The sequence below is a fragment of the Hydra viridissima genome, unplaced genomic scaffold (assembly GCF_058129835.1).
Source record: "Hydra viridissima isolate aposymbiotic clone 2 unplaced genomic scaffold, HvirCarnegie_v1 scaffold_2, whole genome shotgun sequence".
Classification (NCBI taxonomy): Eukaryota; Metazoa; Cnidaria; class Hydrozoa; order Anthoathecata; family Hydridae; genus Hydra; species Hydra viridissima.
In genome coordinates this window covers 7,198,212-7,211,610 of record NW_028324301.1, presented here as the reverse complement: position 1 = coordinate 7,211,610, position 13,399 = coordinate 7,198,212, and the positions used below count along the sequence as shown (strand labels likewise).

The 13,399-nt window shown below is 27.3% G+C and overlaps 2 protein-coding genes across 3 annotated transcripts; both read left to right on the top strand.

Moving 5' to 3' along the window:
* Positions 1–1,103: 1,103 nt before the first annotated feature.
* On the top strand, positions 1,104–6,524 carry LOC145184168 (WD repeat-containing protein 82-like). Its single transcript, XM_090077552.1, has 9 exons — positions 1,104–1,314; positions 1,435–1,532; positions 2,132–2,198; positions 3,742–3,841; positions 4,765–4,881; positions 5,146–5,304; positions 5,735–5,810; positions 5,924–6,066; positions 6,238–6,524. Exons 1-9 carry the CDS (start codon positions 1,154–1,156, stop codon positions 6,274–6,276), a joined length of 960 nt encoding a protein of 319 aa, XP_089933678.1. The 5' UTR covers positions 1,104–1,153; the 3' UTR covers positions 6,277–6,524.
* Positions 6,525–8,247: 1,723 nt separating this feature from the next.
* LOC145191958 (protein YIPF6-like) lies at positions 8,248–12,691 on the top strand. Of its 2 annotated transcripts, XM_080069095.2 has the most exons (5): positions 8,249–8,439; positions 8,920–8,998; positions 9,620–9,776; positions 12,006–12,163; positions 12,316–12,691. In XM_080069095.2, the coding sequence occupies exons 1-5, from the start codon at positions 8,296–8,298 to the stop codon at positions 12,429–12,431; spliced, it is 654 nt and encodes a 217-aa protein (XP_079925221.2). In that variant the 5' UTR covers positions 8,249–8,295; the 3' UTR covers positions 12,432–12,691. The 2 variants fall into 2 exon arrangements, with proteins under 2 accessions (XP_089933683.1, XP_079925221.2); XM_090077557.1 differs by lacking the exons at positions 12,006–12,163; positions 12,316–12,691 and adding an exon at positions 10,394–10,838 and having other exon boundaries at positions 8,248–8,439.
* Positions 12,692–13,399: the final 708 nt, after the last annotated feature.

The window sequence follows — 13,399 nt, the reverse complement described above, 5'->3', positions numbered from 1 at the left end:
CAAAATTGTTAAATTAATTGTGAGTTGTCTGGAATTTGTTTAGGTAAATTTTGAATATACAAAGAAATATTACTGCAGTATGTTAATATAAACTTTTCTGATTGCTTATCTAGTAGAATGTATTCTCTAATTGTTTTAAATAGAAATATTAAGTTTACATGTTTGAAGAAAATTATCTGCAAAACTCTTCTTTCCTTTCAAGAACTCTTCTTTCCTTTCAAGAACTCTTCTTTCCTTTCAAGAACTCTTCTTTCCTTTCAAGAACTCTTCTTTCAAAACTAAAGACTAAAAGTTTAGAATTTTTTGAGCTTTCCTTTTTTTTTTTTTTTTTTTTTTTGAATTTCAATTTCTTGCCTACCAAGTGTAAGTATAAAGTCTATTACTATGTGTTTGATTTGATTATACTAATAAAATACTTTTGTAATTCAACTTTTGTAATTTTAAAAGTTTGTTTAAAAAACAATATTCAAATTATTTTCTTTTCATAGAAATTTTAATGTGAGATATAAAATAAAACTGAAGTGCTTTCATTAAAGTTTTCTTTTGTACAGCTTCATTTTTTTTGTTGATTTTAGATTTAAAGTTGTATTTTTCTTTTTCTATATATTAAGTTTTTTTCTATTTAACAAGAAATTTATTTATTAGATAGTTATCTTAATAATTAGTACCAATATTTATTACATATTTGTATTTATTTAAAGTTGTATTTATGTATTGAATGTAAAAGAAGAAAGTTTTGAAGTTTGAATAATTTTTATCATTATTTTTTTCAGCATCACCAACATTTTTTAATTTCAAAGTATTTTTTCTGAAATTTTAGTGTTAAGAATGAAATATTTAATGATTCTCCATTTTAATTCTTTACTTTTAAGTAAATAAAATCTTTATTTTGATTTTTGACTTATTTCAATGATCACTAGCAAAAATGTTTTTGTTTAGTTAAAATTTTTCACTTAATATTTTATTTGTACAGTTTCCAAGTAGAGGCAATCTAAAATGAGATTAAATTTTAAAAGATACATTTAAAGACCATAATTTTGATAATTTCAGAAGAAATAAAAATAGAAATAAAAGGAATGGGGTTTTAGTGTTCTTTTTTTTTTTTTTAGTATCAAGTTTATAATAAATATTTTTCTACCAATATAATTTACCAATGAAGTTGACAGACAGTGTGATTCGTGCATTCAAGCCTGCAAAAATTTTCCGTGATAATACAGACAAAATCAATCACATTGATTATTCAGCGTCAGGTGATACTCTAGTCACAAGCAGTAATGATGACTCAATTGTAATTTATGACTGCTTTGATGGAAAGTAAGTATTTATTCTCAACTCAACTGATTTGTAAATTTTTGGATAGTTTTTCGAAGATTTCTTATGTTTAGTTTATTAAATTAACTTTTTTTTTGCTTTTCAATATGACCTTTTATTTAGACAGAAAAAAACATCACACAGCAAGAAGTATGGTGTTGCTTTTATTCAATTCACACATGCGCCTCATTCAGTTATACACACATCCACTAAAGTAGATGGTAAGATCCTGTCCTAGTAAATAAATGGAGATTGTCTGTGAATGCTATTTTGTTTGCCATCGATTGTTTAATCTAGTTAACAAAAAAAGAAATTTTATTGAAATTTGAAAAAAAATACTTGATATGCAAAAACAAAAACCTTTTATTTTTCTATTTGGGATAAAAGCATTTGAATTAGATACAAATAAACTCTTTGAATTACTTATTATATGAATTTGAAAAGGCTTTGTGTTGTTTGAAGTATTGATGGATATAATTTTTTTTTACAAAACTTTTAACATTAAATGTTTGTTTAAGAACATTTTTTTTTGCAAACTCCAATGTAAAAGTTAAAAACAGTTTTACACCAATTATTTATCAATTTATGGAGTAAATGCAAAAGTAAATAATAGCCATTCATTTGAGAAGTAAATGTTATATGTAATTATTTTACGGGTAATCAACAACTTTTTACTTGCCAGCTACCTGGTTAGCTACCTATCAAATGTTTCAATGAATCCTTATCTTACTTTTTGGATGTTTTTTTGGAGGAAGGAAGGCTTTAGTTAGTAAAACAAAGTGCTGGTGTCATACAAAGTGTACTTAATATTTTGGTTTAGATACAATTCGCTACCTTTCATTACATGATAACAAATATATACGATACTTTTCTGGTCATACAAAAAGGTAACTTATTTGTTAAATAAAATTCTATGACTGTATCTATATATGCTATTGTGTTTATTGAAAAGCTATTCAGGTAATAGGAATCAAGGATTGAGTTCGAAGTCAAATTCATATATGACCATTCATTTTTCAGGTTAAACTTATTAGAATTTTATTTGAAACTTTGTTCAGTTAAATAAAATAACTTAACAAATTTGAAATAAAATTTCCAATATAACAATTTTTTTTTTTTATTGTTGTTTTTAAACAAAAAAAATATAATGAAGATTAGAAAAAATTTGAATGCAAAATCAGTAATAGGTTTAAGGAGATTAAAAGGAGATAATATGAAATTTATGTGCTGTATTACAGTAGTTTTTTTATAATTTAATATATCAAATAATGTACAAAGCTCAATAAATATTGTCAAGTATGTTATCACAGTTGGAGTGAGTTTGTTATTTAAAAAAACACTGTTAAATTTTAAAAAGCTGTTTATTTAAAGCTAATAAATCAAGGAAAAAAATTTGTTATAAATATTGCTGGTATTGAAATGGATTGGTATTTTACAAAGTACAAAAAGTTAAGTGTGATGCAAATAAAATGAAATTATTTAAAAACTCCTGTGTCCCACGTCTAAATGAAGCCTCCCTGGCCACCAACTCATTTTTTACAAAACTTGTGGCTGTAAATTGTATTACAATGAAAGTTGTTAAAAGTTAAGCTTTTTCTCTCTTTGAAATAATATAATAAAGCCAGGTAGCAAAATGATATTCAATTTTCAATATGATAAAATTAGAGCAAATGAGTGCAATCCATATGAAAAAAAATACTTTATCACTTTATTTATTTATTTTTTTTGTAACTTATACTAATTTTTTAACTAAAAAAACTAAATTAAAAAATTAATCAATCAAGTGAAATATCTAGCATATTTTTACTAATTTATGAAATATTTAAGAGAATTTATTGTTAAACTAGGTTAAAATTTTGATATACAAAAAATAACAAAACATTGCACCTGGTCTCTGGAATCACTTCATTCCAGGAAATTGAGTCCTCTGTTTATTAAGGTTATATTTAAAGTGTTTTAACTTGGAAAGTTTATTGGCCCTGAAGTGAGTTGGCTTGCCTCAGTTCCTCATATGCATTGCTCCCAACTTTTTAAATTAGATTTAAATTGTATAATACAGAAAATATTACTCTAATTACAGTGTCAACCAAAATTTCTATCTGTTAGAAAAGTAAAAAAGGCACTGGCTTGGCTGATTAGTTATCTATAAACATATTTATGCTACTTTTAAGTTATTACATTTTTTTTTCCTTAAAAGGAAAAAATATAATAACTTATCACTACTTACAAAAATTAGTATGCATGCTGTTGGATTATAGGTTAAGAACTTAAAAGTATTCAGAGCAACAGGTAAAAAGTTTCATCCTGAGAAAGAGATACTTTCACTTTCATCTTAAAATCAGTTATCATTTTTTTAGGACTATTTGATTAGGTTAATATTTAAGAAATGAAGTGTAATTACATAATGGAAGTTTTATTCATAAATATTAGCGTGGTTGCACTAAACATGTCTCCTGTTGATGACTCATTTATATCTGGATCTTTGGATAGAACAATACGACTTTGGGATTTAAGGTCTAATAGCTGCCAGGTAATTACTTATAATCTTGATGTAGAAAGAAAATTCTTTATTGTAGTTTTGTAAAATTTTAACATAGCATGCAAAAATGCAAGATAAATTATAACAGTTATGGGTGCTGAGCATTCTTAACTTTCTTTAATCAATCTGTCATTCAAATGCCCTGAAAAGTGGCTGAAAAATCATTTACTGATTTTTTTTATATATTTTGAATGATATTTGTTTTCTTTTTCTCAAATGAAGCTGTATGATGCCTTTAATTACATTTTTGTACATTTTTTGATCCATGAGGTAAATTGAACATTAGCTAAAACATTTCCATAAAATTACATTTTCTCTGTTATGTCTCATTAGCAATTCATACTTTTGATTTAATATTTAGCGTTAAGGCTGAAAAAAAGTACCTAATTCCATCTGATTGGAATTAAATACATCTCTAGAGAACTACTGGTTTATTTGGAATTTAATTTACATGTAACTTAGAAAACTGAACTCTGACTATTCTATTCCTTACAAAAATTTCTCTTTGATGTTCATCTTCCAAATAAATTGACTCAATTTAGCCTTTGTTTTAATTTGTCTACACTGCATTTTTCTTTAAAAATCAAAATCATTTAATTTTTAACAAAGTTACAGTGGTTTTATCGTCTCATTTTAAGGTAACACTTGAATGTTACTTGTTTTTAACGTTTTGACAAGAGCAAAGAACAAAGAACAGCTCAAATAATCAAATTTTTATGCAAGATGATAATAATAATCATTTGTGAAAGTTTCAGTTTAACTGGACAAAGAGATAAAAGTTTTTGTAGGAAAACTGAAAAGAAGTAATCATTCCTTTTGCATGTTACTGTAAAATATCCAAAGTTATATTTTCCTTTTTGTACTATCATTTTTATTTTTCAATCTACTTTCATAATTTTTAATGTAATTATCAGGGATTAATGCATGTAAATGGTCGACCTGTAACATCTTTTGATCCTGAGGGACTCATATTTGCAGCTGGTGTTGACTCTGAAGTTATTCGGTTATATGATATTCGCACATTTGATAAAGTAAGCCATATTTTGACTTTATTAGATAATAATAGTATTTAAAGTAATTTGTAAATTAATCTCTTATTAGAAGTATATGAGTGAAAGTTTTGTATAATGCTGATTTTATTAAGTATATATTTAATTGTTGTAACCTGTAGTTTGAAATTATTATTTATCAATAAAACTAACTTAACCATCTAAATAATGTTTTACAAAGAATTTCAATGCTGTTAAAACAATTAGAAAAGGTTCTTTGTAATTGATCTTTTGGCTTTTCCTCAGGGTCCATTTGCAACATTTAATCTTCCTCAAGCTGAAGCTAGTGTAGAGTTAACAGCCATAAAATTTAGTAATGACGGAAAAAAGTTTATTGTACCTACAACAAATGGTTCTGTCCACCTATTAGATGCTTTCCAAGGAAACCTATTACATACATTTTCTGTACGTATTTTTGTTGACCTGTTGATTTAATGATTTAGGTTTGCTTATTTTATATCTTATTTCCTCGATAAAAAGAATTTAAGGTGGTTTTAAAGTATAAATAAATTTAAAGTGGTCTCAATGCATAAATTTAAGGTGATCTAAAAGTATAAATGTCTGTTTTGTTAATTCAATCTATAAGGATTTGTAAATCATTTTAATATAAGAAATGAATTACTAAGATATCATTGTTCACTCTTTTTCCTTCTAGTATTAATTTTAAATGATTATCTCTTTTAGATAAATGTTAAATGATTTTAATCTACAAATAAAAAACATAAAACATTTTAAAATTCAGAATTTATGAATGGTGACAATGTGAGAGCCGTAGCTTTACTTATTTAGTCATTACTTAATGCATTGCTAATTTATGCAATACTGTATAATTTAGGGTTTATCTCAAGGTTGCAACTTACCAACATTCCTAGAAGCCTCTTTTTCTCCTGACTCTCAATATGTGCTTTCAGGTAAATCCCAATAATTTTGTATTGATTGTATCAAACAAGTAACTTTATGCAAAAAAATTTGTCTTAAATGTTGCAGTTTTTTAAGTGTGAAAATCCTTTTATAACTTATCAAGGTTCCTCTGATGGCAAGGTGCATATTTGGTCTACTGATAGCGGTAAGAGAATAGCTCTCCTTGATGGAATGCATCCCGGACCCTGTCTGCGAATTCGCTTTAACCCAAAATATATGATGTTTTCGACTGGTTGTTCAAATTTAGTAAGTTTGTTTATTCATGTTGACTGAAAAATGACCTTTGTGTTATTTTATTATTTTTTTTTTTGTTAAGTTAAAGTTGCATTTAAATTTGTTTGCATCTTTTTATCTGTTTCTTTTCGTCAACAATTTTGTCACCTGAGACTGTATTGACTTTGTGTATTCTGCTTAAAGGCATTTTGGATTCCCGATTTAAATGAAGTCGAAAAATAACAACGATAGTAAAAATTGTAGTTGTCGCCAGAACATTGCAAGTCGTAGTTCATATTGTTGTTGGAATCGAAAACGTCCTTTCACAGATAGCGAAGTGCATTATGAAAGATCGCGTTAAAAATATTTTTCAACCTGTAAATGAAGAACGTTAATTATTTAACAGGAAATTTTGTAAAAATTCACCGTAAATTTAGAAAGTTATTTCAGGTATTTTTACTTTTAAATATAGATTTCTAAGCTTTATAAAATTACTTTTATTTTTTCTGAATTTAATTTTTGTTTCCTAATTTATTTATAATCTTGTTTATAATTTTTCTTTATTTTTTCAACGAATGAAGCGAATTGTGATGCTTATGAACAACTCGTTTCCACTTTGTCTTTAAAGTTTCTTTTTATTTATTTAAATGAAACTTTTCGCCCTTTAATCTTCATTCGTATCAATATGTCTTATTAAACCTTGGCTGTATTCTTTAGTCTAATATTTTGGCCATAAAGGTAAATATAATTCCCTAAATCATGGAGAGAAAAAAAAACCTGTTTTGTTGATGCTTATTCGAATTACGTCATAAAAATCTTATTGCGGTGCATTTTGAAGTATTCTTTTGAATGCGCTCATGCTTAAATGTTGTTAACTTTTAAGTGATTTTATAAATATCTTAAGTTTTCTTGGTTCTTTGAATAAGTTCTTTTAACGTGAAGTTTTCTTTAAGAAATACAAACCAATCGTCAACGAATGCAGGGCCGTCGGAAGGCTCTCATTTATAGTTACAAAAGTACAAAAAATACAAAAAACTTAAAATTCTACCAGCATGATTGTAGCAATCTTTTAAATAGGTAGAATTACTATAAAAAAAATAAGTAGTTTCTATATTTATGTCAAATGCAAAACTATCATTTTTTTAAAATTAATAAAATTTTCTCAAAAAAAATTACTAGTTAATCAAAAATGATAGTACGCTTCGGCTGCTAAAAAATACGGAGGAGAGACCACAATCGTCTGGGCGCCTCAACCAGTTCAAATTAAACAACTCGATTCCAAAAAGCCAAGAAAAAAGTGAATAGAACAAAGTTGCTTCCACTAGAAACATTCAAAAGGTCTAAATTCTTTCGGCTGAAAGTTAAATTCTTTTTACAGTTATACTTGTACAGCGGGGGTGAGTGTGTGGATGTTGAGACTTCATTCTAATCATCCGAAATTTGAATTTTGAGTGAAATGAAATTTCATTTTGTGTGTAGTTTTATTTAAACAGTGTGAGAACACGTTGACTACTCTTAGAACGACTGGCTGATAAGCACCTCGAGGGTCTTCTCTTTCTCAGCAATAACCCTAAAAAGCAATTCTCAATAGATATAGAATTATTTTAAAGTTGTTGTGTTTTTCCAGTTTATAATTCGATACACGTACTTAGGCTAGGCGATAATTATTCTGTTTGATCACAACATATTCTCAAAAATCAGGTGCTCCTTCAAACATCACGAAAAATACTTATGATTCACCGCATACTTTTAGCGTACAAATTCTGTTGTTTAGAACATAAAATATATGGTCACAAACTTCTTCAAGAAGTTCTTTAAGTTCCAAATAATAAAAAAGGATTTCGACGTTTTTTAACGAAATAAAAATCTATTACTAATCATTTTTTTGATATTCAGCGCCCCCATTATCAACGGTTAACGAAAATTTATTAAAAATAAAATCTAAATTGATTATGAGAATTTAAAACATGAGAATTTAGAAACTTAAAATTTAATAAAAATGATCGTTAAGTATATGCTCAACAGCATTTTTAGCCATCAACTTCTTTAAGATTCATTGAGAAGAATGTTGAGACGAAGTGTAGACTCTTTGACAAACTCAATAATTTGGAGTCAATTTCATAAAGTGTAACATTCGGTGTAAAGATTTCGTTGATCAAGTTACATTGCCGTTTTGGGATTAACTGTTTCAATTTAGCTGCCCCCACTTAAAATTTCTTAGGATGTTATATGACGTAAATATCTTCCAACCAAACATGCAAAATGGCGGATAATATCGTGACCAGCAAGGAAAGTGAATTTCATGAATTAAATTCATCTACAATCGAAGGAGATATTCATGTCGCTGGAATTACAAGTGATGAAGAAGAACAAAGCACATTAGATGAACCAATAACCCAAACATTGGTAAACTTTATTTTGGTTCTTTAATTGTAAATATTGAGAAATATTAATTTAGAAAATTGTGTATAGAGCTAGATATCTAGTTAGAGTACTTAAAATTTTTTAGAAATATTAATATCAATAGTTATTTTACTATAGATATTTTCAGAAAATAAGGACTTAGTTCTCTGAATATATCTAAAAACATTAATTGTATTGATAAATGTTTTTTGAAAAGTTTTAAAAATTTCATATGCAGCTACAATAGTTAATTTCAACAACAACAACTCACAAAGTGTATTTGGAGTGACTTTTGGAAAACCTATTCTAATTGATCAATTTTAGCTAAATTAAGTTAAATTAGTTATGCCAAGTAATATAAAAGTTAGTTCTTTGTTATATTCATTTGATGTTTATTTTGTTAATTGTTTGTTTCAGAGAGTAAGCTATACAGTGTGAAAATATATGATAGTATAGTTATGCTTATGCATATTTTTTTTTTAGAAAAGGGATTTAGCTGCTATTGTATCAAAGTTTCTTCATGTAATTGTTCCAAGACAAAAAAAGTCTTTGTTGCGTGATTGTAAGTTATAGCAATATAGGCAATCTTTTGTGGTTTGTTAAGAGTGATAATATACAGAATTATATAACATATTTTTTATATTGTCACTTTTAGTTTTATATAGTACATATTCTGCAAACATCATAATCTTATGAGATTGTTTTGCAGCTCAAGTATTGCATTAAATGTTATGCAATAATCATATTTATGTTATATTATATTATGTATAGTATTATACATCTTTCTTATTATCATTCTTCAAATTTTTGTTCAAAATTAATTTACTTTAGAAATATTTAACAATGAATTGTGGTTTTCTCTTTAATATTTTCAACGAGCATATTTGCAAAGGTTATAAAATTAGAAATGTGTTGTAGTTCTGTAAAAGATTGTAAGGACTTTTTAAATTGTTTTTTAAGATATATGGTTTATAAGATGTTTAATTTATGAGGTATATATTTAAGGTATATAGTATTTAAGATATAATAACTAAGATATATAGTATTTGAGATATATATATATATATATATATATATATATATATATATATATATATATATATATATATATATATATATATATATATATATATATATATATATATATATAACATACTGTTTTTAAACATTTAATGTTTTTTAGGGGATTTGTGGGGCCCTCTTATTTTATGCATTTTGTTAGCTACACTTCTGCAAGGTAGCGAAAGTGATGGTGCACCTCAATTTGCTCAAGTATTTGCTGTTGTTTGGGTAGGCTCTGGAGTTGTCACTGTAAATTCAAAACTTTTAGGTGGTACCATGTAAGTTTAATTTTATATTTTTTAGGATATTCATCATATATACCAGTGTTTAAGTTATACACCTCTTTTTAATTGATAAAAGTAGTTTATTATTTTGTAACTGATTTAAGTAAAAAATAAGTTTCACATAACTATTTCTTTCTTCTGGCATCCTTAAGAAATGTTTTTGAAATCAAATCAATAGCTTTCCTAAACATGTTAATGCAGTTCTACAGCTAAAATATTGAAAAAATGAAAACAATAGTTCTTACTAACTTTGGTGTGCTAAAAATGAAACTATTGGATCTAGTTTACATGTGATATATTGCAATCACCTAATGAAGCAAGATTTATAAAATGCATGATGCAACTTGCATTACAGATATTAGTATTGGTGACTAATAGAAAGCCCCCACACAAAGCATTACATCACCAAATTGTTTAAAAGTCAAAGTATTTGTTGCTAGGGAAGTTAAATAATGTCTTAAAAATTGTTTTATGCTAGTATATTTTGTAATGTCTCATATCTGTGTAAATAAAGCAAATAGTTTCTGTTATATTTACAGTGAAATTACTTTTGCATCTTAAGAAAGAAGAATCACAATTGTGAATAAAAAAGCTTACAACTTGTATTTCAGTTGCAAAATAGGAGACCATGACAAAAGTTGGGCGCTACATATCAAATTATTCATGTGGATTGAGACTTTTCTAATGGTTGAATGGGAAAGTGCTTTTTACAGTGTCAATGAACCAAGAGATCATGTTAGTAATTGTTATTTTTGTATGGTGGTTCTAATTGTCAAAAGTTTTACCAAGGAAAAAAATGCTGTTTTTTCACTAGCCAAACATTCTATTGTAATATTTCTAATACCTTATGATGAACTATCAATTCTAGAAGCTCCTGAACCTTTTGTAAATAAGTCCAGTAAGGAAGATTTTTGGGAAGCCTCTAGCGATGAACTAAAAGCTTTACTTGACCCATTCACTGGACTACATCTCATAATACAAATGGGATTTAATGACTTAATAAAAGGTGCGAGTCCTCCAAATAATGAAGCAAAGGTTTAGGCTCAAGACTTTTGCAATGGAACCTCCTAGCAAATGATGTTTGTATATTTCTATAGAGTGATGGTCAGAAAGGTCTTTTTCATTCTTTGACCAGGAAGGTGGTATTGCTGTTTGTAATAACATCTGTGGTCTTAGTTAGTCATCAAAATAATAATTCAGATGAGTGGATGTTGTTTGCGAGGAGAAGTCTGCATTGACAGCATTCATGTCAAAGAAATAAAATTTTCCTGGAAACAATCAACCAGCATGCTACCAATAATTAAAAAAACTCATCCAGGCCTACAAAAATCTTGGTTGTTACAGTTCCTTAAAAGTTCATTTTCTCTGCTCTCATTTGAATCTCTTTCAATCAAGTTGTGGAGCAGTGAGTGATGAACATGGGGAGCGTTTCTATCATGTTTGTATGAAAATTCTAGCCAACTTACAAGTTTCATTATTACAATCCATGTGAAATTCATCAAGAAATAACACATTTCAATTTTTAAACTTAAAAAAAAATTGAAAGTTTGCATAACAGTGTAATAAGAAAACATATTGTAAATAAGAAAACATATTGTAAAGGTCTTTACATATTGTTTTTATGCTCAAACCCATCAAAGTGTCTACTTTCAGCATCAAAAAGGTCAACAATTCAATTCATGCTAAAATGTCTATTTCACTGTTGTTATTCTTGTATTTTCCTCAAAATGGCATCATCCTCCATCAAATTGTGTTTTAGATTTTGAAAATAATTTTAGGTCATGTTCTTTGTTAGATATTGTAAACAGTTTTAATTTTGTATTTATGCAAGTTAAATCAACTGTAAATCACTTTTTTTTTTTTTTTTTTTTTCTTTTTATCTCCATTAGTTTTTACCAATACAGTTTGACATGTCAACCATGCTGGCATTTCATACATGCTATATATATTTAATGTTGTAATTATTATTTTGTATATATAATAAAAGATTGGAATTTTATGGTAAAAAAACTTGACTCATATTAAAGTCAACTAGATGCTGCATAAACTTGACTAGGCTTATAAGTAAACTCTGTTTGAAGTCACTTTTTTGAACTCTTCTAATCAGCCTAATTTTTTGACTTTTACACCAGTTTACACAGTGAAATTTTTGGTTCATATTTTGTTTTTAAATTTTTGAGAACATAATAAAAATCTTGATTTTTGTCATCCTCCTTTGTTTAGATCATTTTTTCAAAGTGTCTGTGTTCTTGGTTATTGTGTTCTACCACTTGTGGTAGCACTGATAGTTTGTAAGATAATTCTTCTAGCAAACAGCACAACCTTGCTATTTACTATAAGGTGTTTGGTTGTTATGGTGACACTAATATGGTCATGCTTTGGTATGTTTTCATGTTTTTATTTGGTATACATTGGATTGTTTTTTAATACTTCCATTAATCAAAAATAAGAATTTGAGTCTTTTGTTTAATGTAACATCTCTAGAGAAATTGTTTTTAAAATATTCTTTTAATGAGAGGTTTTTTAAATTTAGCTTCTTTAGCATTTCTTGGGGATAGCCAACCACATAATCGCAAACCATTGGCTGTTTACCCAATCTGTTTGTTCTATTTTGTTATCAGCTGGCTAGTCTTATCACACTCTGGATAGGTGCTAATGATGATAGGTCTAAAATATGATCTAGTAATAATGATCTTGATGATTATAGGTCTAAAAACATAATCCAATTACATTACATGTTTTAGATGGAAATTGTGTTTTTGCAGATTCTTGTCAATAACAATCTTTGAGAATGTTCATTGTTCAAAAAATGACAAGCAAGAACTTCTAGTTACTTAACTGAGTGACTTCTCACTGGTTAATTTTGTAAAGTTGTATTTATTTTTTTGTAAATATATATTTTATGAATCGTTTATTACTATTAGCTAGAGTGCTCCTGGAAGGTAGCTACACTTTTAAGCCTATCCAAATATGTCAAGATTGGCACATAAGAAGATAAAATCTGGAAATAGTAGGAAACAGTTTATTGCAACCTGTAACAATAAAAGAAAGAAAAATGGTTCCAGAAAACTTTTTGATTCAAAATTTCCTGCCAGATTTGTCAAATCTAATTAAAACGCAAATCTTTGCCAGATGTGCAGAGGCTCAGATAACTCCTTTATATCTAGCAAACAATTATTATCCATAGAGGCAGTCCGAACTTTTTATAATACAAAATTTTTTCTACCTGAAAATCAGTTTGTGTAAAATTCACAGTATTACTAATACTTCCTCATCTCATGTGAGCCCAGATATCGCATAAATTTTCTAATCATCTAATTTCCAAAATTTATAAATTTCTGGAGCTAAGTACTTACTGAAATTGAGCAGTTCAAACCGTTAACCAGATAAGAATGACCTTTTTTGCCAGGAGTAAAGAGTTCTAACAGCTTATAAGTCCCTTGTCATGGACTTGAAAATAGTGAGGTTTTCAAGTCCATTTCGTTGTTACTTTTTAAAATGAAAACAACCTTTTATTCACTAAATTAAGTTGCATAATCACGTGGCAAAAAATGATAAAGGATTCAGAGGCAAATATTACCTCAATTTTCCTAAAGATGCTTGTTTAGGGAATTAAA

What these genes read in the sequence shown, in the direction of transcription:
- LOC145184168 (XM_090077552.1), top strand. Translation starts at nt 1,154, where the DNA reads ATGAAGTTGACAGACAGTGTGATTCGTGCATTCAAGCCTGCAAAAATT. An exon ending in TAAGGTCTAATAGCTGCCAG is followed by an intron (nt 3,842 to 4,764) that starts GTAATTACTTAT and finishes TGTAATTATCAG; the next exon opens with GGATTAATGCATGTAAATGG. An exon ending in ACCTATTACATACATTTTCT is followed by an intron (nt 5,305 to 5,734) that starts GTACGTATTTTT and finishes TGTATAATTTAG; the next exon opens with GGTTTATCTCAAGGTTGCAA.
- LOC145191958 (XM_090077557.1), top strand. Translation starts at nt 8,296, where the DNA reads ATGGCGGATAATATCGTGACCAGCAAGGAAAGTGAATTTCATGAATTA. An exon ending in AACCAATAACCCAAACATTG is followed by an intron (nt 8,440 to 8,919) that starts GTAAACTTTATT and finishes TTTTTTTTTTAG; the next exon opens with AAAAGGGATTTAGCTGCTAT. An exon ending in AAAGTCTTTGTTGCGTGATT is followed by an intron (nt 8,999 to 9,619) that starts GTAAGTTATAGC and finishes AATGTTTTTTAG; the next exon opens with GGGATTTGTGGGGCCCTCTT.